The 26329-nt window shown below is 38.0% G+C and overlaps 5 protein-coding genes across 9 annotated transcripts; 3 read left to right on the forward strand and 2 right to left on the reverse strand.

Moving 5' to 3' along the window:
* Window positions 1-22: 22 nt before the first annotated feature.
* On the forward strand, window positions 23-8287 carry LOC110842210 (putative ATP-dependent RNA helicase TDRD12). 2 transcript variants are annotated; one of them, XM_022087916.2, is made up of 18 exons: window positions 23-248; window positions 347-499; window positions 584-924; window positions 994-1069; window positions 1146-1306; window positions 1399-1631; window positions 1759-2075; window positions 2212-2367; window positions 2452-2675; window positions 2757-2873; window positions 2951-3103; window positions 3245-3411; window positions 3478-3805; window positions 5789-6014; window positions 6106-6403; window positions 6511-6793; window positions 6883-7306; window positions 7477-8287. In XM_022087916.2, exons 1-18 carry the CDS (start codon window positions 179-181, stop codon window positions 8001-8003), a joined length of 4254 nt encoding a protein of 1417 aa, XP_021943608.1. In that variant the 5' UTR covers window positions 23-178; the 3' UTR covers window positions 8004-8287. The 2 variants fall into 2 exon arrangements, with proteins under 2 accessions (XP_021943608.1, XP_021943610.1); XM_022087918.2 differs by having other exon boundaries at window positions 23-239.
* LOC110842212 (ribosome-recycling factor, mitochondrial) lies at window positions 8270-19916 on the reverse strand. Of its 2 annotated transcripts, XM_035846766.1 has the most exons (6): window positions 19501-19916; window positions 10347-10651; window positions 9145-9899; window positions 8818-9028; window positions 8571-8727; window positions 8270-8498 (listed from the first exon to the last, which is right to left on the reverse strand). In XM_035846766.1, the coding sequence occupies exons 3-6, from the start codon at window positions 9704-9706 to the stop codon at window positions 8412-8414; spliced, it is 1017 nt and encodes a 338-aa protein (XP_035702659.1). In that variant the 5' UTR covers window positions 9707-9899; window positions 10347-10651; window positions 19501-19916; the 3' UTR covers window positions 8270-8411. The 2 variants fall into 2 exon arrangements, with proteins under 2 accessions (XP_035702659.1, XP_021943612.1); XM_022087920.2 differs by lacking the exon at window positions 10347-10651.
* LOC110842211 (homeobox protein 2) lies at window positions 12045-19260 on the forward strand. The gene is made up of 4 exons (XM_022087919.2): window positions 12045-12890; window positions 12967-13135; window positions 13274-13656; window positions 16487-19260. The coding sequence occupies exons 1-4, from the start codon at window positions 12882-12884 to the stop codon at window positions 18566-18568; spliced, it is 2643 nt and encodes an 880-aa protein (XP_021943611.1). The 5' UTR covers window positions 12045-12881; the 3' UTR covers window positions 18569-19260.
* A 1863-nt stretch (window positions 19917-21779) lies between the features above and the next one.
* On the forward strand, window positions 21780-24306 carry LOC110858110. Of its 2 annotated transcripts, none has more exons than XM_022106782.2 (7): window positions 21780-22153; window positions 22481-22595; window positions 22679-22754; window positions 22838-22869; window positions 22930-23139; window positions 23229-23897; window positions 23982-24306. In XM_022106782.2, exons 2-7 carry the CDS (start codon window positions 22505-22507, stop codon window positions 24116-24118), a joined length of 1215 nt encoding a protein of 404 aa, XP_021962474.1. In that variant the 5' UTR covers window positions 21780-22153; window positions 22481-22504; the 3' UTR covers window positions 24119-24306. The 2 variants fall into 2 exon arrangements, with proteins under 2 accessions (XP_021962474.1, XP_021962482.1); XM_022106790.2 differs by having other exon boundaries at window positions 21786-22153; window positions 22481-22586.
* Window positions 24307-24356: 50 nt separating this feature from the next.
* On the reverse strand, window positions 24357-25928 carry LOC110858126 (acyl-protein thioesterase 2). Of its 2 annotated transcripts, none has more exons than XM_035846075.1 (7): window positions 25657-25928; window positions 25524-25572; window positions 25417-25448; window positions 25278-25343; window positions 25074-25215; window positions 24909-24976; window positions 24357-24837 (listed from the first exon to the last, which is right to left on the reverse strand). In XM_035846075.1, the coding sequence occupies exons 2-7, from the start codon at window positions 25569-25571 to the stop codon at window positions 24528-24530; spliced, it is 666 nt and encodes a 221-aa protein (XP_035701968.1). In that variant the 5' UTR covers window position 25572; window positions 25657-25928; the 3' UTR covers window positions 24357-24527. The 2 variants fall into 2 exon arrangements, with proteins under 2 accessions (XP_035701968.1, XP_021962493.1); XM_022106801.2 differs by having other exon boundaries at window positions 25524-25586.
* Between the last annotated feature and the right edge of the window lie 401 nt (window positions 25929-26329).

The following is a 26329-nucleotide window of genomic DNA, read 5'->3' on the forward strand; positions in this document are numbered from 1 at the left end:
GCAGAACTCCAGCAGGCACCGGAGAATTCACTTTGTTTTATTTATCCAGGAATGCAAGCCACAAACTGCAAGCATAATTTCTAAGATTTCACTTACAACTCAATTTTTAATTACTGCGGTTCACGATTCAGTAAATTTTGAACTTTGACGTGGTGACAGAAGGTCTCCACTGAGAAACATGAGCGGAAGTGACAGCGGTAAGGCTACCACGGTTGGTAGTGAAGATAAAGATAACCCTGGTAAGAATGGTAAGATTCGTGTTTATATGCTACGAATCCCATGCACTTATTTAACATGCGTAGATTAAGTAAAGCCAAACTTATTTAATTTTGCCATCCCTATACAGGGTCAAATCACACAAGTTCATTGAAGAGACGTCCACGAGCTGCTATAGCCCAAAATTTCAGTTCGATATACCATGGGAAGGGCTTAGGAGGCAGAGGGAGGACAAGTAAAGACACTAGCTCAGACGACAGCAGCAGCAGCAGTGATGAATCAGGTATAGCTAATACTTTGCATTCTTGGAATTAAATTACCTAACAAGTAAGTGCATTTTAATAAAATTATAATTATGCTAACGCAGACTCATCATCGAACAAAATTTGCTTGGATATTGCATCTCCTCAAAAAAGAGTTCCAAATTCAAATCCCAAATGTCTTGACGCGGATGATTTTGATCTAGAGGATTTGCCGAAAAATGAGGTTGCAAATTACGAGGATAGCCCTTGCAGCTCTAAATCAATCCAGGAGGCAAAGAGGCCTGTATTTGTCCCGATTAAACTAATAAATAAGCCTGGAAACATAATAAAGCACAATGGCACCTCACCATTGGACCTCCCAGGACGAGTTCTTATTCGTGGCCCTCTTCTAATGTCACCGCTAGCCCTCATGGCTCACTTCACACATTACAAAACACTCGTAAAGGTAAGACCAACCCAACATATGCGAATAAACTAATACATATGATTAACTTTTCCTTTTATTTTGCTATAGGGCATCCAAACCTTAGGATTGGCTGACTTTAATGCATTACAAAAAAGTGTTGCGCCACATTTCCTACGAGGGGATGGTATGTCTATTTGTTTTCGTTTAGATATATGAAAACTTCGTAATTCAAAATACTTTAAAATTTAATTGTGGTGCAGATTGCTTCATTACTGGTGGACTTAACAGTGGGAAATCTTTGTCATATATTTTCCCATTGCTTGGCAAACTTTTGTCTGAATTCGACGATCAAAGTTTTTCTAGTTCGCATAAACTGAGTTCTAACAGACATGCCAAGAAATCGTTTTCACATCAAAGTCACGTGAGTCAACTCAACTCTTGTTAAGTCATAATTCAACGAAAATATTTGTTCTACGCGAGTGTAGAAATTATATTTTTGGTTTGTTTACTCAGGAACATCAACCAGTTGTGCTAATCGTTTGCACTGATAGGACATCAGCAATAAAGATTGACGGACATTTATATAGAATTCTCTTAGCGTGCAACCGGAGAGAACTCTCTCATGCCGTAATTTGCAATGGCGGAGATCGCAAGACTGTTCATAAATGTTTGGACATCGTCATTACCAGTGCGCATTTCCTGTCAAATTTGCTGCACAACTCTCCAGCATATTTTGGATTCGAGAAGTGAGTATTAAAGATATCCGTATTTCTTTTTAACAAGAAACAAGTTTTTCATATGAACTCAAATTCTGTATATACTTATATTATATAACAATCTATCTATACTGCATTTGTTTAAAATGGTTTTCAGTTTGCGGTTCATCGTTTACAAAGATGTTGACATTTTGCTGCGTGCCAATAACAAAGAGTTTGAGCATATTCAATATATTATGCATAATATTGCGTCCAAGCACAGTCCATACCTTATACAGCGAGTGTTCTGTGGGAAAGATTGGTGCCCTGAAGTTGAAGCTTTGTATATGAACTTGAAACCAATTGCTCAAAATAGTACTGCGTCCAGTGTGCCAATAGTTTTCATCAATTCGCCGAATCAAGCAATTAAGTATTCTGGCATGCAATGGTTTATGCATCATTGTTCCGATGATGAAAGAATGGATCTCCTGCTGAGTACGTACTATAACACCATATTTTAAATTAATTAAATATGTACAAATCAGTGCGATTTATGTACTGTTGCTATAACCGAAGCGTATACGTATCATGATTTTTTATTTAAAACACTTTTTGTCTACTGAATTTTTAGATATTTTGAAAAGCTTGGACTTGTACAAACATAAATCTATTTTCGTCGTCTGCAGTACACCTGAAATTGCCATCAATGTTCACAAGGAGCTGAAAAGAAATGAAATCTATGCATGTTTAGCAGAAACAGGAACGATGACACAAGCCGTATTCCATCGTAAATACCTAAAATAATAATAAACAGGCGGTGTTGTAAACTTTGCTAAATGAAAAACTAAATCATAACAATTTTTAATTGCAGAACTCAGAATTGAATGGGAAGACTTCCCAGTGGATCGAAGACTCATGGTGCTAAATGATGAAATGCTTAAAGGTCTTCGTATATACGACGTCACCTGCCTGATACATTTTGACATACCATCCGCCAAACCTGGTGGTGCAGTTGACAGATTCTCTTGTATGTGGATGAATTTCAGGGATATCGCGAATGAAAAGGTTGATCGTACTGTCAAGTTTCATAGAAAGGTATTAGTCATTATTGCGTTGTGCTATATCGCTTTTTATATGTCTTTAAAAAACGATTAATGATTGTTATTATTGATTTAGGAACTTGCTGCTCATTTTCTTTTAACTGGCAACGAAGAAAATTTATACAAGTTGAAAACATTCGCTGCTAATTTACGATGCGACATACCACAATCGCTAGTTGTTATTGCTGACCAAGTAAGTATTATAATATGTAATAATGACGAAAGAGTAAGATTATGGTCTGGACTATAAACTTTAATATGGACATTTAGATGGGGGAAAACATAATGAGTGGGCAGCCTATCTGCACAGGAATTAAGGTGTTTGGCCGTTGTGTTGAAACAGTTCCATCTAATTGTAAAACGCGTCATTCGTTTTTACTAACTGAGCTGGAGAAGAAATCGGTTGTTCCTAGAAATGGAGAGGTATTATGAGCGTAACACTTTTTGTACATATACAAATGTCCGTCAGTATCTGTTTCTTCAATGGCCTTTAATATCCCTTGATTTGGTATCAGATGACATTATCTTGAAATATTATTTATTGTACAAATTTTATGATTTCAGATTGAAGTACAAATTTCAGAGTGCGTCAATCCATCCGTTTATACTGCACGAGTTTTGCGTTGTTATGAATTTGTGGACAACAAGAGGAAATTACGTTTTTCATGGATACAGAATTTTAGATCTATCTCTGAGGAGCTAATGCATCACTTTAAAGACAAGGATAATAGGTTTGTCCAACTATCAATAATTAATGCATTCTCAGTCACTAGTGTAATATTTTGTCCCAATTTCAGGATACCTCCCACTTCATTTGAAATTGGAACGTTATGTGCAGTTGAAAGTTCGGACGAAATATTCCGATCGAGAATTTTACAAATTATTACAAGAACAGACTCAAAGCGCCCACAACAATTGAGAGTTTTTTGTATTGATTCCGGGAACTTTTTACAACCAGTTGCAGATAAATTGTTTAAACTTCCTGAGACTTTGTCAGCCCATCCCCAATTGGCAATAGAATTAATCTTGGGGAATTTGCAGCCCATCGACGGAGCAAATGGGTACGAGTCACGAGTAAACGAGAAAGCACAGGAATTGACTCTAGGCAAAATTCTTCTTGGCAAGGTAATGAAGACGCAGTGTTATCAATTATTACATATTTTCGATAACATTACATATACCGTTTTTAGGCCTTTTAAGATGGCCTTATAGATTTACCAAGATGTCTGTCTGTCCGTCCGTCTGTGCGTCCGTCTGTGCGCACGATAACTCTCTTTAAACAAAAGCTATCGACTTGAAATTTTGCACACTTCATCTTCGGGTCAAAAGTAAGGATGAGTTCGGAGGTGGGCATGATCGGTCAAGTAATTGGCCGGTGGGGGTCATTTCCATCCAAATGCGTTGCCCTTAACTACCAAGAACCTTTAGAGCAGGTTAAATTATTTAAGTGTAAGTAAAATATTTGTAGCTTGAGAAATATCTATAGTAATAATTTTAAGTAATTTTAGTATGAAGATTGCGACTGACCTCAAAGCGTTTAAATTGGAGTGGAGTTTCAGAAATTTTAAACCTGGGAGACCCGATAGGGTGACCCGACGGATTTCTAAAATTTGTAGTAGGTAGTTGAAATTTGGAACAAAGGTTGCTAGTGTAACAGACAAAAATGAATTTAGGTTGGAAAAATTTTAATCTTGATGGACCCTATGGGGTGACCCATACTGATTTTTCAAAATCGTCATATCGAAGTGAAATTGGGAGAGAGGTTGCAAATGGGTCTTAATGGAACAATATGAAATGAAATTGGTAAAATTTATATCTGATGCGGTTATCCATATCTATTTTTAGAAATTGCGTTAAAAACATGAAATCCGGCACGGTAATACTTACAATTAGTGGCTTCTCATCAAAGAATTTGAAATTAAAAGTTAGCTAACAAGGGATACTTTCGAGGTGATAGTCGTGTCCAGGGTACCACTCATTGGTCTAAATGTTTTTTGATCGAGTGTTTCTCACGGGTTCGGGTTCTTACTTCGGGTTTCGGGTTCGGATCGGGTTTGGGTCCTGCTTCGGATACGAAATTTTTGAACCCGAAACTTTCGGGTTCGGGTTCGGGTCCGAGAAATGTGATCCCAAAATTTCGGGTTCGGGTCGGGTTCGGGTTCCGACTAAGAACCCGAAACCCGAACCAACAAGAACTTTTTGCCACAACGAACACGAAAACATTAAAAAAGAAAATAAAGTGTTAACCAAACTTGCTACGACGGTTATGCTGCAGTAATTCATTAAATAATTCAAATTTTTAATTGTCGTAACTTCTTTTCACAAGTGTCTTCAATTAGTGTTATGGTTTGAATATTAAAATAAAATATATTTTTTATCAAAAATTTGCAAAATATTTAGCTTGAGCTTACTTTAATATTGGAAACTTGAAACTGAAAATCATTTTCAGTTTTCAACTGATTTAAAAATTTCTGAATGTCACGGAAAGCCATTATTCATGGTCGATTTTTTGAGATTGCATTATTATGGTCAAGGAATTAAGAGTTATGTACTTATGCAGAAATGTGCTTAATTATAATTCCTCGGTCATATTTACAGAAGTATTGTTTGTTTGAAACCTTCCAAAGAATTTTTAGCTAAAAAGCCAGTCACCCCTTAAAGTTAAAATATATTCGGGTTTTTCGGGTTCGGGTTTCGGATTTGATCCGCCAGTTCGGGTTCGGATCGTTGCAAACGGGTTTCGGGTTCTTCGGGTTCGGGTTGCCCTCAAGTTTCGGATCAGTGGCATCGGGTTCGGGTTCGGGTTTCGGATTTGCAAGAACCCGACCCGTGAGAAACACTAACCCATCTTCGAACTCGGTCGATGCCCAGATGCATGTCTGTATCAAATTTGGTAAAATTCAGCCTACTCCTTCGAGAGTTATGGAAAGACAGACAGACGGACAGGTCGATTACATAAGCCCTAGTCCGGGCTAAAAATTATATGCCAATCGTTCATTAGAGTCTGGCTTTTATGTAATAATGCCGTCTTAAAAGGCCCCGCAAAGTGCTTGGAGTAGGTTTTTCTTATAGCCTTTAACTAATACATATGTGTTTAAACTCAAATAGATTGTATTCGCTGTAGGCGAAACAGTATGGGTGAATCCTTTGATCGATGTTGGACGTGATGCTGTAGGCTCCACTATAAAGACTCGATGTAGCATTCGGTTGGATTTGATTAAAAAGAAGTGGGCTGAAAACAATGACGACCATTTGAAGAATATACTTAATTTGTGCCGAAAGACTGGTTATAGTTGTCCCGAATTGGATGATGTACACGCAAATCTTGCAAAAAGTTTGTTACAACTTGTGATTATTATTATGCTATCACCTAAATTCGACTTTCTCATTTGAATATTAAAACAATCTTGCATTATTTTTTATAGATTCGCTTTTTATGTCAAAATTTCACAACATCGGCGACGAATATCAATGGGCCTTTGTTGCAACTAGCAGCGTAGAAAAGCCTCAAACTGTGGAAATTTGGACATCATTTACCATAGACCCCTCTTGCATTATTGGCACTAATGGAAAATTTGATAGTCAGTTGAATGCCGTCAACAAGGAGTTGAATGATCATATTTCTGAAATGATTAGTGATCGATGTCCCGATTACGCTAAAGAGTTTAGTTCATACTATCAAGAGGGAATGGTCGTGGCTGTGAAAGATCAAATAGATCAAAGGTGGCGTATTATCCAATTTTATGATTATGTTACAAAAGACGAAAATCTTTTGATTAGCGAAGAACTTGTATCACGTGTAAATAATTCCTTATTTTTGTGTCTTGTAGCTGGTATCGGGGACTAATCACCCATGTTCGTGAAAATGAGGAAAATATTGTCTATGACGTGTTCCTAGTTGATATTGGAGATACCAAAAAATCTTCACCGACTGCAGAGCTATTCCCGATCCTTCAAAGTTTAGTAACAAAACTTCCATTTCAGGCTATAATTTTTGAATTGGCACACATCACACCCACAAATGGCAATAATGATTGGGATAGTGAAGTTATTGATTGTCTTACGAGCTTAACTATTGATGAGAATAATGACGGTGTAATGTTTGACGTTGTGGTAAGAATTTATCTAGTTGTAATTTAATTTTAGAATATTTGTTTCCAATCTCAACCTATTTTCAAATACAATTTTAATGTGTATTAAAGGCTTGGTCGACAAGAAGACATGAACATTTTCCGTGTCGGTGCTATAGTGCATTTATGATCACATCGTCAGGGGATGAGCTTGGTGAACTGTTGGTGCTCAAGAACGCAGCAAGCGTCCGTTTTGTTAAAGACGACGAAGATTTGAAACTGGCCAAGAAGAACATATTAACAACCTTGAATGAGCTTTATGATCGACAACAGGTGGAATTAGGCTCTGACGAAGAGTTGCCCGACAGTATGACGGACTCTGATTCCGACAACTCCTTCGATGTTGTTGGGTATGATAGGAATTCTGTACTAAACTCGTTAGGAATACAACTACCGGGTGGAATCCAGGTGCCTTCATCTGAACTAAATGAAGCAGATGAGATTGAGTTGCAGCCAACAACGAACGACAAATCGGTGGTCTCCTCATCTCATCCAGGTGCGGATACCATTATAATATTTTTTCATCGAAATTTATGTATCTAGGGGTTTCTCAGGGGGTATTTCCACAGTACTTTCACCCCAGGTGTATATCGTACCATGCGTACGAGGGTTCGGTTCGGAGTATGTATAAGACTGAGTTTTCTTTCTACTTCTAATTATTATTAGATGCTGAAGGAGGTGCAAAGTCAGCTTCTCAAGAGATGCCTGCCGTCGAAAGTCATGAATCTACTCCCGTTGGGGGATTTAGTACGCTTAAACATCCCACCGTGGTCTGGAGACAGACCATGAAAGAATTCATCTTAAAGGTTAACCAGGCAGACATCCTGAAGTATTCTATTGACATAAACAAGAAAAGAATCAGTTTTCGTACTCTGGACCCACCGGATTATGGATTTGATATTGACTGCTTTGGAACAATTGAGCAAGTTCCCGTCGTTTTCTGTACTGGACAATATTTGAAAATCACATTAACAAAACGTTCTCAGTGGCCATGGCCCCGACCGTTGCATCGACACCTCAAGTTGCGCTGGTTGAAAGAAGATATTCAAGATCTCGACATTTCCGACGACGAACATGTGACAAACTCAAACGACGAAAATATTCATCCAATTGTGCTTCCTGATGAAGAAAAATCTGACTCCTCAGATTCTGAACTCGATGATGTTGAGGATTTCATGGGTGAAGTTGATTAATGTCTGATTTAAAGTTAGTATAAAAGTCATCCAATCACTATTAATTATTATTATGCCAATAATTAACTAATTCATTGAAAATCCGTATAAAATATAATGTTATATTGTTATAACTGTTATATATGTGTTCCTAGTACTATATATTTATATATTTCACCAATTGTTTTGTCAGTTACGGTATATTTATATTTTAAATAATCAAGGCGTATATATCGTGAGTTACTTGTCATTTTAAAAAATTGCGAAAATAAACATGAAACCACAAATTTTGAAATATGCAATCATATTTACTGGATAAGATTGATAATTATATTATTGAACACCTATAGAGCTAATTAAACTTAAACAACAAATGACTAATTTGTAGGCATATTTATATCATCAGTCAGAAAGGATAGAAAAATTGAATCACTTATTAATTTCCAAAAGTTCGTTTTGCTTCGAGTGAAGGAGTTTTTCTGCGTCCGCGATATAAGATTCTGCTAATTTCATGACCTACAAATGACAAATACCATAAAATATTAAAGCACTTTTGTATATAATCAAAAGTAGTAATTATGTAGGCACCTGCTGTTGGACACGGAAGGATAAGTCCTCAGATGCCTCTTTTTGAGACTTTACTTGTTTAATGAACTTGTTTTGCACAGCTTGAAAATTAGTCTTGTATTTGTTGAAAATGGTTTTGGCGTTTTTAGCGAGATTTTCTCGGTGTTCCCGTGTAACTCTAAAGAAATGAAGTGAGAAATCGTCAGTGTAATTTTGTATACTAAAATCATTCAAAACTCGTAATTAATGCAAAACTAAACCAAATTACTTTGGAAGTGCGACATAAATAGTCGTCCCTTCCTGTTGTGGATTTAAATTCATTCCTGAATCTCGAATGGCTTTTATGACGGGTTGGATTGCGTCGGGAAGTGACGCCAAATTTAGTACGGCCAACTGAGGGTTCTTCCGACCGACTTGGGCTAATTCTTGCAGTGGGTAAGATTCTCCTTCAAATTCGACGACCAATGTTTCCAAAGCCCCTGAAAATATTAAATCGTTATTAGTCTTACTATTATTACACATTATTATTAAAATTAAACAATGGTTCCAAATTGATCACAACGCGTTCTCTACTTTGGATTATAGTTAAACTTACCAGCAGCCCCACGAACACTGAGCTGTTTGCTGAAGTCTTCTCTCATTTGATCCATCAACTTTTCCAGTTGTTTCTTTAGCGAGTCAACATCAATAATTTCTCGAATTTCATCTTCATTTATGGTCACAACGGCCTTTTTCGTTTTTGGTTTGTCCTTCCCTTTGGCATAATTTCGACGCATGAAATCTTGAATTGGATACATAGGTCCCGAAATCGAACTACGCCCACCAAAACTGGAGGTTCTCATTAATGGCATTGTTCCAGGAATATCAATTGCAGATCCACAACTCAGCAATCTGAATCTTCGATACACTAATTGTGCATGGGTCGCATCGTTTGGAGACACCGTAGAGAGGTGATGATTTTGACGATGGGCAGCCACGGCCACGGCTGTGATGACAGGCATTTTGTGAGAAAGTAAATTTGACTTTTTATTATACCGTTTCAACACTTTTTGATGAACTTGGCGAACTATAGTCAATGGAAGCTTAGTCTTATACATTGATTTGAAGTTCACCGTTGTACTTAAAATTGATAGCACTCTTGAAACACTACCACTCATGTTCACCGACAGATCCAAGCAAGAAGGTCTGGTTGAAGAGCTTGTGGAACTTTTTGGACGCACCACAAGACGAGATTCTCTTGATTTGATGAAATATCACCCTTTTCTTATTTTATGTCACTGTTGTGGATGACTTTAATTACGGTCCTCGTTCCTCCTTGTTATGGAATTATGAATGAATCAGTTATGGTACCTAAAAGTAAACAAGATTCATCAATGAATAACATACGTATTTAGAAGAGCAAAAGGTATATGGAGATTTTGATTTTTACATAATACAATTTAATTAGTCTGAGCATCCAGACTTTAAGCTTATAAATTCATACATGAATATGCATTTCTCAAGTTTCTCTATATCATTCGGACTAGTTTTAAATATATATGTCATGGTCATACGTATCTCACTATCTAAATCTAAATGTGGCTATCCATATGATCTATTTATGTGACCTTCTATGGTCGAGGCATTAAAATTAGAGCCATTTTTATATAAGCAATGCATGTAAAAATGGCTTTAATTATAATGCCTCGACCATAGTACCTTCAGAAGTTCAGAACCACTGTTTGAGCTTCTCGACCGATTTTAGGCCGTGATTTTTTACTCCAAGCAGAATTATGCAAATACTTGCGAGTTAATTACATTTGTTTTCAAGAAACAGAACATCCTACGCGTCGAGATGGCTTGACAGCATTGATACCAGGTTTTTGTACATGCAAGTCCGTTAAGGAAGGAACACGTTTTACAAAGGCCTGACTTTGTTCCGTTGGTGGGTGCGTGACTGGACGCAGGAGGGTGACTGAACTTTTATTATGGATTTTCGTCCCTCTGAGGAGAAAGTTTAATTCCTTATTAGCAGGAAGAGCAGCCACGTCAACAATTTTTTTGGCCGTGGAATTTTTCACCAGCACCAGTCCAGTATCATCATTATCTTGATGTGAAGTTTCCTAATCAGTGAAGAAGTGAGTCAGTCTCAGTCATCATTGGGTTCATTATGTATGTATTTATAGGGACAATTTTAACAATATCCTTTACTACTATTTACAAATAGCTTTACTAACTAATAAGGGCATCTTGGAAGTACCAGATGTATGCTGTGAGACAAGTCAGTGTAGCGCTGTTCAATAAAGTGCCTTTCAGAGTCTAGGATCCATGCAGAGATATCTTTGTCCATCTTACGACGTTTTAAATGAAGAAAACGAAACAGGCCGATCCCTTCACTGTCATTTTCAGACGATGAACCACTAATAGCATCTTCTGGACTTACTTTTGATGTCCCCATCACAACTCAGCACTCGGAATTTATGTGAAGTCGACAATTCAGCCTTTCGTAAAAATGCGTAAATAAATGCATTTTATTAGCAAAAAAATACTTCACTCTGGTCAGTCTCAATTCTCTGCATTCTTCTAACAACAAGGCCGAATGAGTAAACGGAGAAGGACTGAGCAATGCATGTGGTGAAAATGTGACCATGGTTTGTTGTGCGGGTAGTTTCTTAGTAACTACTTTCACTGAATGAGAATGCCTTACGATTAGATGCGTTTGAAGATTAGCATGATTGGTCCAGTGGCTGACAGGTGTGGGGGTCATTTAAGTGGTGATAGAAATTGGTCGAAAGAAGCTAAATTTTGCAAACTACATACATATGTATTTGCAATACGTATGTAACTGCAAGAATTTACGTAAAATAAAGATCCCATTTTTATAAAGGATTTATGTACAAACGCTTCGTACTTACAGAGTGGAAATTACTGCATGACTCATTTCCAACATTCAAACAAATTTCCAAGAATGTTGTCCCACAGAGTTAAAATTGCTAGATATAGAATAAAGTCTTGAGGTTTCGTCCATACATAAAAGTTTCATCGCATACTTTGAGCACCACTGCATTTTTGTCTCGGCCTTTTTTAGTGGCTTGTGTACTAGAGTAGTAGCCAATGCAATATTTGCATTGGTTACTTTTATATGGACGCATGCATATGAAATGAGTGGATAGTTGGTACTTGGTACGCACATATTTGGCCAAGTTTATGGTACCACAAAGGGTCTTTCGCATCGTGTGCTCGGCGTTCTTGGGATCAACCCTCCACTTCTACCCTTGACAATCCGTCCTATTCCTTCTCCGACTACTGCCATGATTTCCATGATTTTACTCTGCAACAAGCCAACAAGACCCTCCTGCACAAAATTCAAAGTTCCCTAGGAACATATATGTATGAAGAGAAAAGGGAAAATGGTGCCATATAGTTCTTCTTATATTATTACTCTCCCTCGCCAACCCTCTACAAATCCCTTGTTTTACATCAACTTCACCATATTATACAACTAACCTACCCTTACGTTCTTCTTCTGCAAGCTGAACTCCCTACATCCTTTTTCTACTCACGATATAAAACTACTATATGCAATGGAGTGGCAAATGGAGATCACCATAAACCAAATAAATAGTTAAATAGATCGCCACTTCCTTGTTATCTTCTTCCATCCTCACTACCACTTAAACTGGACCACTACTCCGCGACATGTACTGAACGTCGCAGCAATAATTTTTAAAAATCTATACACTTCAAGACTGATTAAATGCTTTGGAGACATATCTAGAATGCCAAAGTGAAAATAGAAATAAGGGCGACTCACCATGCAAAAAGTGAACTTTCTTAAAACGAAATCAGTGTTGGTTTGCTACTAGTTCCGTCATTTGCTGAAGAGAGTTGAGTGAAAATTTAGCAAGGGACGTTGCGCTACCTCTTCGTCTCACCACAATCAGCGATTGCTAATAATTGAGTACGAGAAACTGAACAACGGAGACGAGCTCTCTGCTGCTTTGCAATTCAGACTGACACGACGACGACGAGGTGGCAAAAAATTAACACGAGAAAACGAAGCAAAGCTCCAACCGATTCAATTTCAAGTATTTTAGCTCGTGCAAATTAATAGTTTTTTTATTCTCTTAACTTTTCGCACAGACTTGAATTCATTTTATCTGTAAGAAGATTTGGCAACATTTTTCATAGAAAGTATTTATCTCTTTGTTGAATGTTGATATAAACGCCTCACTAAAAAATCTATACGCTGAAAATCTAACGCATAGTTGACCGTCCGACGGTTTGCCTTAAAGGTTACAAATGGGGATCGGAAATTGAGTACAAATTTGATACTTCCAGCAGCACGCTGCCATGGCTCAGGTACGGCTAGATTTATTTTGCATTGGTAATTGGGCTATGTAATCAGTTGACCCCATCACACTTTTCCCTAAATTAGACGGAGCTGGAACAGATCGCGATGGCCATGATGATGATGGCCGAGGACCCAGAACGGAGGCGACGAGTACTGCAAGAACCAATGTCGACCACGGCCGCAGTTTTGAGTCCAGGCGAATACAGGGAGGCCACGAACACTGGCTCCTCAGTCTCAGAGGGCACAGTGCAGAGTAAGTAACTCAAAGTCAATTTTTCCATATGTAGTCTAATTCGAGACGTCGTTGCTAAATATAATATTCCATACATTTTTATGGATAACATTAAAAATTGTACTGTGGTGCAGTCGTAAAATGTTATTTGTGTGACAGAGGAGGGCGAAGAGGAATTAAGTGACGAAGAAGACGAAGAATTTTTGGAGAAAGAGGACGGCCAAGTAGGAAACACCAATAATAACAACAATTACTCGATAAATCATCCGAATTCACTTTCTACCCCATCACCTGCTGGATCCCTCAAGAGTAACGAGAGCAGCAGCAGTACTGGTGGAACTGGATGTGGAGGGGGTGCAAATTCAACAACCCGACGCATTTTCACACCTGAATTCAAACAAAGCGTGTTGGACTCCTTCACTAACGATCCGGCGTGCATTGGGAATCAGAGGGCAACTGCGCGCAAGTTTAACATTCATCGCCGACAAGTGCAAAAGTGGTTGCAACAATTGACAGGACAGGCATCCTCCGATAACAACAAGGTAAAAATATTTACTCACTTTCGGCATTGAATTAGTAAAATTAGGCAGGAAGCAAGTTCCTTTAGCACATTTTTTAAAATACTAGTTTAATTAATTAATAGAAGGGATTTTAGTATGTCACAATATTTTATTAAATAATTAAAACATTAAAACATTTATTAGCATCACAACCACAAACTTAACCCCGTTCAGATTGAATTGAAGTTCAATTCAATCTGAACCCTCGTTAAGCCTTCAATTCAATCAAGCCAAGAAGGGAAGTGCAAGTTGGAAAGCATAGCATGCCTTTTGAACCCTATGTATGTGAAAGGCTCAACAAAGTAACGAGATAGATAGTTACATACATATGTAGATCCCCTTCCTGTCATTCATTTACTTTACATTGTGGCTAAAAAGTATAATCATTAAAATACAAAAGCTCCAACCAACTTATTTTTTAGTGCATACGTGCAAGGCAACCAAACCACACACCAGAAAGTCTATCTCTTGCCATGGAAAGTCGTAAAGTTTAAGGTAGGTTAGAGAAGTTTGGTTGTGCAGGGGGATAAAAAACGTAATCTAAAAAACACAAGTCAACGAGCTAGCATAACATTCACATGAGGGTTGTCTGATAGGATAGGGCAGGGATGGTTTATTTTATTGTCGAGGTGTTTCTCCAGAAGTTGGCTTTAAACACTTTTCTCTTAAAAAGTAAATTGCCTTTGCCCGCTTGTAGGACTTTTATGCTTATTTATTATGGGTACTGCAACATCGTTTCGATATAAGTATACGAAAGTGCATCCGTGAAGAGCGGGCATATGTATGTGTGCTTACATGTATATATGGTTAAGGACCCTACCTGACCACTTTTAGAAACGCATCCATGTATGTATAGTGACTCCTACATATTCCTTGTTCATAAGGTTTATAACATCCTAAATAAGTTTAAAGTTTATAAAGTGCTCTGGCCGGAGGAGATTCTAAACATTTTTTTCCTTGATCCTTTCCGTGTTCCTCCACATTATGGACAAGTTGGCTTTATCATCGTCAGTTTGGTTGGTTGCAGGGTTGACTGGTTAAAAAACTGGAGGCGAGAGTTTAATAGAATGACGTGCAATGAATGCATGATCTTTCTTTCTTGGGACAGCAGCAATTTCTTGGTACGAACTACGTATGAACCTACATATATCTAAATCTAAGCAATAAGCACGGATGACTAGCAGACACCACCACACTGATTTATTTTGAGGAAGGGTCTTGCTTGAAACCCTTAAAGTTAAAATATCTATATCGGATCTGTAAGAGCGAAGAAAATGCAACAAATACCACACCAGCACCACCATACACTATCAAAACTTGTTTTATAAACTCCCCTTATGCAAAAACACGCACTGATCATGGAAGTCTAAATCTAAACCAACTATGTGATGGAACTAATGCAAGACGAAGAAGGGCACAAAGAGAGGAATTATAAACAGACTCGACCAAGCTATTTTCAAGGACTCTCTCCTTCCTTCCCGAGGTGTGTAGGGTAGCATTATTATAGCATCAGCATCCAAGCTAAAAAATGAAACCCTGCAAGTCCCAAGTTTTTTTTACAACATTTCTTATTCCCTTCTTCTCCTTCATCTACTTCTTGGTCTTGTGATATTCTCCTCCTCTCTCATCTTGTCAGTTCGCTTTTAGCCAAAGCCCCAAGACATTGTGCAGCTAACAGTACTACTTGTTGTTCCTTGTCCTTGACATATTCGAGACGCTACGACCATCCTACCGCACTCCCAACATGGTTCTAAAATAACGAATTTCGGGTAAATTTCACTTTATTTTTTCAGAATCAATAAACTTTTGATTTCCTAGAAGGGAAATAATTACGTCAAGACATTGAATTGAGAAAAAAGGGGAAGACTGAGTTCAGTTCAGGTAGACATTGTGTGTAGTGCATATCTAGCTGGTGGTACTGCATTAGGGATGATGAGGGTCGGGACGGGAGAGCTCGTTTGTGCAACAATGCAACCAATATAAGAACTACGTACCCAGGTAGGTACGTAGAGGTAGGACCTTCTTGTTCGATAAGTAAGGGTCGTTTTCTACCCTAAAAATTCTGCTGAGGCAGGTTGTCCTCAATATATGTGGTAATAAGAATAAAACTAAATATAAAGGGATCGTGTTGTTTAAAATACACTTGTTCGATTAATATCTGAATATCCAATCAATCAATATATAAATATCCAATAAATCCTGTAATAAATTTTACAGAAATTTTACTTGCAGTACAGTTGACAGAAGTGTCTCATTTTAACGAGACAAATTTTAGATTAGATAAAAATGCAGCTTGGCCAAATTGAGATTGCATGGCACAGTTTTTTCGGAAGTTCTGCTCAATATTTTATTTACTATGATCTGCATATCCTGCCGTATTATGGATTATGTTTCCAGAAGGCATTTAGGTTTTGGGTGGTGCCCAATCATTCAAATCAGTAATTCTATCATGCTGTTTGCATACGAACAAGACGATGACTCATGTCGTCTTCCTGAAACGAGGAATTAACAATAGTGCATAATATACCCTTTGTTTCCCTACGTATGTAAATAGACTATCTTGTGCATGCACATGCAGAGTAACTGCTATTATTTGCTTTAATGAAATTATTATATTGTCTTGCTTCTCACAATTTTGGTAAGCAAGAGAAAAAATGCTGATTATCGGTCCATACATATTTACTTTTTCAGACGCCCGTACATATTATTTCCCCCTTTAAACTCATTCGTGGTATATATTTACCAAACGTTTAAACCAACTAAACCAGTATGTAAGGCATTACTATTATTATTATCTATTTGTATTTCACAGGACCAGCAGCAGCCATCCTCTGATGAACAAGAGCAAAAAGTAAAGAAGAGTGATAAAGATTTGACCCCGAATCCTCCTTCATCATCATCACCATCAGTATCTTTGCCAAGTCGTGGGAGCATCCTCGCTGGAAAGTGTACAGCCACCAACTCCAAAGCTAAATCGCGTTCAAGTCGCCCGAGAGCTAAAATGCCAATTGTTGCTGGTAAAGGCCCACTGATCCCACTACAAGCGTCCGCAGTGTCCTCCTCCCCTTCAGCCAGCCTGCCCTCCTCGTCGCCATTAATGAGCATTAATGGAAAAGGGCTCGGAAATATTCACCACCCATTGTTCTCAAACAGCAATTCCAATTTGTTCATGGGACTCGCCAGCCCCCTGTTATCATCGCTCCCATTAGCACTCGAAGCTTGTAACTCGAGACATGTTTCTCCACCACCCATGCAAAGCCCAAGCTCAAATGGCATTGGACAAGTGAATGGAGGGCGACACTCTGCCAGCCACAATCATAATAACGGCAACAATAATATGAACGGAAGCTTATCCGCGCAGAGAATGATGGAACTGGTGGATGAACTTTGCCACCTGTATCCATCAGAAGATTTTAGCTTACTTCGGAGGGCCATGTTAAAAAACGAAGTATCCTTCACTAAGTTGTCGCCACCACTTCGAAAGCATCGTAAAAACTCTTCCTCTCCATCCCCTGGGGGGAATGACTACATCACCCAACAAACACTCCAGATGATAAAGAATCAAAATGAATATTTCCAACTTTTGCAATCTGGTTACGCAAATCTATCCCAATTTCAAGACTTATCGGACCACTCAAATAATGGCAAATACGCTTCATGGCTCAATAATCCATTTGCTGCTGCTGCCGTAGGAGCCTACAACTTACAAGGGGGGAATACTACTAATACTACGAAACACGGAAGTGGACTCGATACAAATCGAAAACAACAACGAGGCAATAATAATATTACTCTTAATGGTAATGGAAATAACCACAACCATCATCACGACTTGTCGGCATCTCAGCACCACAATTTTGCTTCTCCAAAAGCTCCAGTTAGTAATTCAAAGTCTAAAACGGTTGCAGCAGTTCTCGCCTCTCAGCGTAATGGTCCCACTTCTCAACGCCTGCCAAACTCTTCATACGACAAAACAAAAAGACCTTCTCAAAATCGAAGAAAAATGACAAATGGTCGCCCAGTGAAATCATTTCCTACTCCACCTAATAATAATGATGATGACTATTTGGATCCCACTTCAATGTTGGAAGTAGTGACGTCAAAGCCGTCTCCAATGGACAATATGGAGTCATATGGGATGGACCTGTCCACAACCAAGGCCAATAACACAGTAATTCAAAGAAGTCCAACCTTGATCACCACTTCGTCGACAATCCGCAGTAAAGCAATGAATAAAGATTACGGGTTCTTGTCAGAGTTAGGACTCGTCCGAAAACAGCAAGAGACAAATTTAACTAATGGGTACACCAGTCCTCCCCCATTGTCCTCCACTGCATCTTTGGAACATTTCGTGGACAATGTTCTCTCCATGCGTCGATCGTCCCCACACACGAGCAGCTCAGGTTCACCCCCAGGACATGAATTGAATTACGCCACGAATAATAATAATAACAACAACAACAATTTTGAGTCATCCGACCGGTCCAAGAATTCTGTTCTCGAGGCCTTTAACTATGACCCGGAATTGGCTGGTGATGCCAGAGGTGTGGCCAGAAAATTCGGACTAAATATCCGCGTTGTACAAAAATGGATAAGGGAGGCTCCTACTCGTTCGATTCAGATGAATAATAATGATCACGGCGAAAATGGAGACGATGCTCAATTTGACGATGAGGATAACGAGAATTTCCCTTTGCAACACCAACACCTTTACCAACAACGGAGTGTAATTGCCAGCACCTCCACTCATTCGGTCAACAAAAGGAAGAATCCGAAGCCTAATCAGATCTGTGATTTTACAGAAGACGACCTGGATGAAAATGGAGCACTAGACATGGTTGTGCCCATCAAGAAACGTCGCGTGTCCACCCCACCCACTCCCACCACGGCGTAAAAAAGCTCATACATATGCGTACCACAAAAATGCAACAAACCACCTCAACAATTACCTACCTATGCATAAATATATATATATACATATATCAGAATATTATATATAATTAAACAAGTATCACCAGTAGTAAGACTGACTGAAGAGTTCATTTAATAGACTGATGAAACGAAAATGTGAGACTGTCATTAACTGTCCAATGAAGACTGAGATTAGATTTATTGTTATTCGAGAGTTTATTTAAAGAAAGACAAAAAGTATTTTCACAGATTCCTGCCCTGACCAAAACGTAGTACGGTAGACCCAACTAAATAAATAGTAGCAATTTCTTGTAGTAATATACATGTATTAAAATTAGAATATTTAGTCCTTTTCAAGTTTTCCAGTTTATTCATCCATGTAATAATTTGAAGAGTTATTAGCTTGTATTTTTGTCTCACTTACACTATGTGTAAATTTATACCTGTCAAAGACGACTGCTCCAGATAATCATATGAAAAAAGTCCACACACATTATAATCAGTACGTTTACGTTACACAGTCAACCACTTTTTTCAAGTTCTATAGACATTGTTAATTTATATGCTAAATATAAATGTGGCAAATTATTTTCTAAATTACTAAATATATACCCAATGTCAGAAAGATATCATATGTGTCAAATTAAAGGTACATTATTGTTCATCATTGTTAAATGGTTCTTTGCGTATTAAGATTTTATTTATAAGAATCCTTAACGGATTATGTTGCATCATGATGATTATTATATTTCCATGCTACTATACAACCCATCTTTCTGTGTATGTTTCATTATGGTCATGCATCATTAGCATAAGCATAACCTTCAAAATTTACTTTCCCTTTCACCTTCCCGAATTTTTATATGCAAGATAAATAAGGCACGGTTAATAAGGGGACTTGAGCGAGGCGCTTACCTGCTTTGTGACTCCTTGGTAAGGAAGGCAACACTGTGAAAGTCCGAAAACAAAGGTAGTGTCCACGGGTAATTAATACCAGGGGGAAAATTGTCCTCGTTTTAAGCCGGTGATGATCAGCAGAGAGAGAAAGTTCGCTTTTGCCTCAAACCGCACCACCACATTGCTCACATTGTACATGCGACTTGTTAATTCAACACAAGTAATCGGTGAGATTTCTTCAAACTGCATGATTTTTCTCCAACCGGTGTACACCGGTAATTAAATAAATAAAATTAAATAATGAATTATATGCGAAAATATTATTTTGGACGACAAAAATTTACAATTCGCCTCCTGTTTAAAACTTCTTAGCACTAATGGCAAGTGTCTTGTAATGCGTCTCCAGGATTGAAATTGATCCTACTCTGTAAATGTGTGTTGTACATATGCATGCAAGAGAAGGATAATAATGATATGTTCAGTTCTCCTTCACACGACTTTATTTGATTGTGGTATCATAATTATGCTTTTTCAATTTCATTAAAATTTCATAAACAGGTTGTCTCGTTAAGTTAATGCTCATGTTTACCGTAGTTTTATCACATTTGATAGCAGAGTGTCATATTTCATGCAAAATTATCATATAAGAAGTTTTATAACTTGGTGTCAATTCCTTAATCTTGGAGCAAAGTTGTTTTGGCGATAGGTTTAGATTTGGAGCAAATCGTAAAAGCAAGCTTTGCCTACAGTGTAGATATTACAGATAAACTAGAGTTTGGGTCCTGGGCCAGAGCTTCTGGAGATATGATGAAAATGTATATTTTTATTGGGATAATTTTATGTGATTCAAAGGTTAAAGGTGGTCTGGGGAGACGCCGGATTGGTTGTGTTGAAATACACGGTGTTGTTGTAAGTTTAGTTTTCAAGGAGGCTATAATTTTAATTTTGTATGTGCATAAAAAAATTGAGAAAAAGTGCCCTCAAAAGTGTCAGAGGACCAACTGTTTGCCTAGAATACTTGTGCTCAATCTGCTAAAAGAGTTCAGAGTTCTGAAATCAAGCTTCCAAAATATTCCATGAATATCACGATTCATGATGACTCAGTCAATTAGTCTCCAGACGTCCCCAAATTACAATAACTACTTAATTTGGGTCTTATCATTGTCTCTATCGAATTTATATGATATTCCATGCAAAGACTAAGCAATATGCAGCACTGAATGTTTGTGTCTTTGCTTCTTCTTCATCATCATATCAACTCGCCCTAAAATCGCTTACTCGTCCAAAAATATTTTGATTGGAAGATATATGTAACACAGAAATATTGTAATGCATAGAAACCTTCTCCACACCACCGTTGACGTTAATATTATTAGTTCTTGGGTGATATCCTTCAATTTCACTCCCAAATCCATGCTCCCACCATTACAATTTCCAGCTCTAAATACAAGAACGTCCAACATCCATCCATTACTTTATGTATGTACTTGATATGCGGTTAACTTTGCCACTTTATAATAACAACAACTTTTATTAACCAGTCGTATCCTCTGAACTGACAGGACAAGTTTAAATAAGTGGAACTACTTTTGCTCATCTGATGCTGATATATGTACATACATACGCTTGGGGTGGTATGCAAAGTGATGGTACCTTGGTTGGACTCTCGGACGGAATGGAGGAGCGTTTTACTTATGCTGAACGCTTTTACAAGTTGAAGGGAGAAGTTGACAAAGAGATACTGTTTGTACAAAAGAAGGATGCTTAAACCACTACGTTTTCCATATCATCTAATTAATCACCAATGATCTTCTTCCAAATCAGTAATCATTGATTATCATTTCTTCTAAAAACATCATCCCAAATGATAACCTTGTGAAAATGCAATGCTAAATAGAAGCCCCCCCTAAAATCAACTAGATCTTCCTTCAAATAGTGCAATTGAGACATTGTTCATCACATGAAACGCTCGAAGTTTTGCAGCATCTTTGGACGCACCGATCGTCGTGTCACAACGTAAGCATGGAACGATGCGACGATAGAGAGAACGGAGCGATGATACGATGTCTCACAAATAAAGTCGCACAGCCTTCTCCAAAATCCAACCTCTCATTGCCATTGAATCATTGTACATTGAATTGGTGGATGGCTGCTGTGTGATACGCATTTGTACGTACGTTCCACACCACGAAGAGTTTTTGGGGCGTTCGTTCGTAAAGTTTTACGTCGACCACCGTTCTCTCTCTTCTGCCTACTCGCTCGCACCAGCAGCAGCAACCTTACGAGATGACGATAAAGGAATATTATGTGCTCAGGTTATGTGATGATGAGTACAATATTCCAATGCGGTTGCACCACCACCAGAGCCAGTAGCGTTGGCTAGAGTCCTTCTCAGAATATATCCAAAAACGCACGGACGGACGGACGGTTGCTTCTGCCAATAGCTCCTCCTTCAAATCCTAGCGTTCCATTGCTCAACATTTCCTCACGACGAAACCACACATTTCAAATATCTTCTCCAGCAGCTCGCCAGCATCGTGCATCTTTCGCTGACGGAAATATTTTTTTCTGGGTCAGTCGAACGAAGGTTCAATATTCCTGGAAAATTTAAACCTGGAATTAATTTCCCTTGGAAGAAAAACAGTTAATCTTGACAAGTATTTCAAACTAGGTAAGTAGATTGTTTTATGCAGTAGATTGTTGTAAAGTGGGCCGGTTAATTTACTTCGTATGGTGCATGGTGAATTGAATTTGTGCTGCGTGGTTTAGTGTCAAGGTCATTTGCATGGAGGTGGTCTAAATTGCTACGCGATCATTCCTGTATTTCCTTGCGTGCAACTTGTTAGAACTTTGTGAACAAAATATAAGGGCAAAGAGATAAATATAACGATTTTATCACGTCAATTTTGGATATGTGGAAATAGCTTCTGTTAAGATGCATACAATTTAAAAATCCATGTTTTACAACCTATGTAAAACTGAATTGCATATTTCGCAGGAGTGGTACAGAAATCTTAAGAAAATGGATTATCAATGGGGTTCTCTGCCCAGTGGGACCAAGAAAGAAAGGCGAGGAAAGCGAGCGGAATTGCCTGATGATGTTGGTAAGAATGGTACTGCTAAAGTCGTCAAGTAATTACTTATTCCGGAAAGGAAGGTAATAAAGTAATAATAATATGTGAAAATATTTTAACAGCAAAGAAATTGAAGAGCTGTAGCGTAATGGGATGCGAGGAATGGAGAGATTTAAACTCTCATACAACTTATCATTGGTAAGTTGAGAAGACACTGATTTAATGACATCAATGTATTTATTAATGCAATGCTAAAAACTATCAATTTTATTCCTCAACAGCTTTCCAACAGGGGATAAAAATCAACAGCGATGTAAGAACATATAAAGTTTGTTTAAAAAGAAAAATAATTAATAAGGACAAAATTAAATAGGGGAGATTTGGACATCGTTACTTCAAAAATCACGCGATGATGAGGCTTGGATTCCGTTTAGAGGCTCACTTGTTTGTTCACATCACTTTAATCCTAGCGACTTTGTACAGGATCCAAACCAGAAACGCAGGAAGCTCGTTAAGAACGCGATCCCCTCCATTTTCCCCACTTTTTCTGTTGATCTTGATGATCCTAGTTTTATATTGGATGGTGAGTTGTTCGGAAATTTGTATGAAAGCTACTTTTTTTGGTCTAATTGTAAGTAAGCCTCATTCTGGTAATTTGAATTGTTTTGACAGATAGTAACGACGCTTCTGGGACAGTTGAAAATGGAGGAGAAAATGTAGATATTAATAACGGTAATAATGATTACTATTACGACGACGAGGATCAAGGTGCTCAAGACGAGTATGGTTATGATGACCAAGGCGACCAGGGGGACGAAGCTGACTTTATTCCTGCACAAGTGCAAGCTCAATATGAAGACGATGAAGACATGATAAACGAGGAAGAAGACCTACAATATGTGACATATCAACATCCTCCCAGGCAACGCATGGTCTCAAAACCACTTCCCAAACTGACCCCGGCAAGATCTTTTAAACAACCTGCAGAGTATCAAAATCATGCAATGGAACCACCACCGAAAAAGAAGTTGGCCATGGCTCCACCAACAACGGATGGACTTTTCTCGAAGAAGCCTCAATTGTCGTTTAAGGGAACGGTTACAACCGCGTCAACTAAGAATTCGGCAGAAAAATTTCCTGTGGCTGGTGGCGTTAGTAGTTTTGGTCATGGACGTAGTAACTCCACACCGTCATCTAGCAAATTATATCAACAACTTTGCAAGTCGATGCCAAATACAAAGTTCCCAATGTCTTGGAATTCTGATTTAGAAATTGAAGTCGTTGAGTCAAACTCAAAGGGTGACTCGACAGCATTGCTCAAAAAAAGAGTACAAGAACTTGGTATAGAAAAAAAACAATTACGTCAACGTCGAAGCTAATTATTGGTCATTACATTATTAATTGTAATGTTTTTATATCTTCCAGAAACAGAAAATGAACTTTTGAAGAATAAGTTTGGTGCCCAAATCAGAGCTTTACAGCGTAAAATTAAGGAACAAGACAAAATCATAAATGATTACGTCCTGCATTTCAGTTCCGTCGAACAAGATGAAGATTCGTAAATATTGTTCCTCGACCGTTATCGTAAATTTCAATGTAGTATGTACATACATATGTATGAATTATCATGTTGTACATAATTATTGTTATGAAAGTTAAGACTGTTTTAGAAACGACGCATTTTGATATAGATACTTTTACCATGCCATGATTTATAAACTTTCGAATAAAAGCCATATACTCGACATTCTATGCATCGGTTAACTCTGGTTCGGCTAATGTTTATTGAACAACTGCAAATTAATCTTCAAGACAGTGACTTTTAATATTTATTTCCTATATTGATTTAATTTTTGAACAGCTTATCTCACGTCGGAAAGTCAAATCTCATGGACTTGTAATTTTGTAGAATATTATACGTAGTACATACAAATGTGATAGAATTAATATGGTGACTTTCATATATTGCAACTAAGAGGATAGCTGTGGCAGTGCGTCTTTCAAGAATGCTTTGACATCTTCCAACTCTGCTTCGGAAGAAGAGTGACCCAAATTTGGATATGATTTGAATGTATACTTTGGAAGTTGTGTCTTCAAAAGGGTTGAAGTAAGCATTCCGAACGAATAATGAACAAGTGGGTCTGCTTCACCATGACATTGGAGCAGAGGAGGTCGTTGTAAGGCACCTGCCCCTCCGTAGGGAAAAGTTTTGTGCATCGGTAACCAGCAGGATAAACCAACAATACCCCCAAGAGTTGGAGGTGTACTCAATCCAACATAACTAGAAACAATATTCCATACACATTGCAGACATCTGTATCATCCAACATAAACTAACGCTCTTTAACTTACAGTGCAAGAGCTCCCCCCATGGAGAAACCTCCAATTACGATTCGATCCGGAACAATTCCAGCTTTGATCTAAAAGTCATAATACATGAACATAATATGTAGACATGTGTGCATTACAAATCTATTTCAGAAAATTATTTTAAACAAATTCGTTATATGCAAGTACCTCTTCCTGAATGATTTTTCGAATGGCATCAGCCGCCTTATTAATACCTTCTTCATCTTCGACGCCACTGGGGTCCAACGACTTGAGATCAAACCAAGATGGCATTCTCATCCCCCCGTTCAAGGTCACATGTATCTTTCCTCTGCAAAGCACATTTCAACTTGACTAACACTCATTGATTGGTTATCATCAAAGTAAACGTACGCTGTGGGACATATCAGCTTGGCAAATGGAGGTTTTAAGGCTGCTAGTGTCGTCGCCCATCCATGTCTGTGTGATCGAGTTAAAGCATTGTCATTATTTCTGGTTTTAGTTTTAATTGCGTAAATTTGTGCAAACTTACCCAGTGTCGCCCAGGCCATGAAGAAAAATGATCTAAACATGAAGGACGCATTACATTTTAAATTCAATCGTATGTCAACAAGTAGATAGTAGATTTTTAATAAATACCGTTGCGGTATGAGCCGCCGTAGCCGGAATTATGACTGGATTCGCCATCCTAAATTTTACGAACTATGAAAAAATCAAGAATAAATGTAGCAGATAATGACGAATAATACATTACAATGATTGCTTAACTTACTCGATGAAGATAAACAAACGCAGCAAAAAGTGCAAGTCCAGCTCCAAGTAAAACCAAAAATTTCGACCTGGACGAGTGCAACCGAACACGAAAGTATTCTGCTGAAAGAATGTTGAAATGTCAAACAGAGATACTTAATAAATTATAATTCTTCATTGACTTTTGAAAACTATTTAAAAACAAAACAAACAATTTTTAACATCTCATCCTCTGAGTTGATGAGAGAGCGGAGCACAACTTGCACAACTTTCCTCTGTTCTGCTGTCAAAAGCTGCACTGCTACTGCACATGCTCACCACTGATTTTCACCCTGTTTCGCATTATTTCGCAAAATTATCCGTCTCAAGTTTCTCAACTTCCCGATTTCGTCTCCAGCACAAGTCTCAATTTCCTCACTACACCGTGTCTTATTCTGAAATTACTTCTTCAAACAAGGTAACATTGCATGAATTCGATATCCCACAAGAATAAGCGTAGATAAGTATAGCATTGTGTGAAAGCAAGTTTTCTCCTGCATTACAGTTTTCACCTGCCAAAGTTTTTAATTTTACCAATAAATTGATGCACATAGATGAAATAATGAGAAGATTGGCGTTCGGATAAAAAAAAACATCAGTCGATTTAGAGCAGCTAAGGATAAGCTCACTAACTTGTTAGCATTTATTTCATTTTT

This window comes from Folsomia candida, unplaced genomic scaffold, assembly GCF_002217175.1.
Source record: "Folsomia candida strain VU population unplaced genomic scaffold, ASM221717v1 Fcan01_Sc001, whole genome shotgun sequence".
In the NCBI taxonomy this organism is placed as follows: domain Eukaryota; kingdom Metazoa; phylum Arthropoda; class Collembola; order Entomobryomorpha; family Isotomidae; genus Folsomia; species Folsomia candida.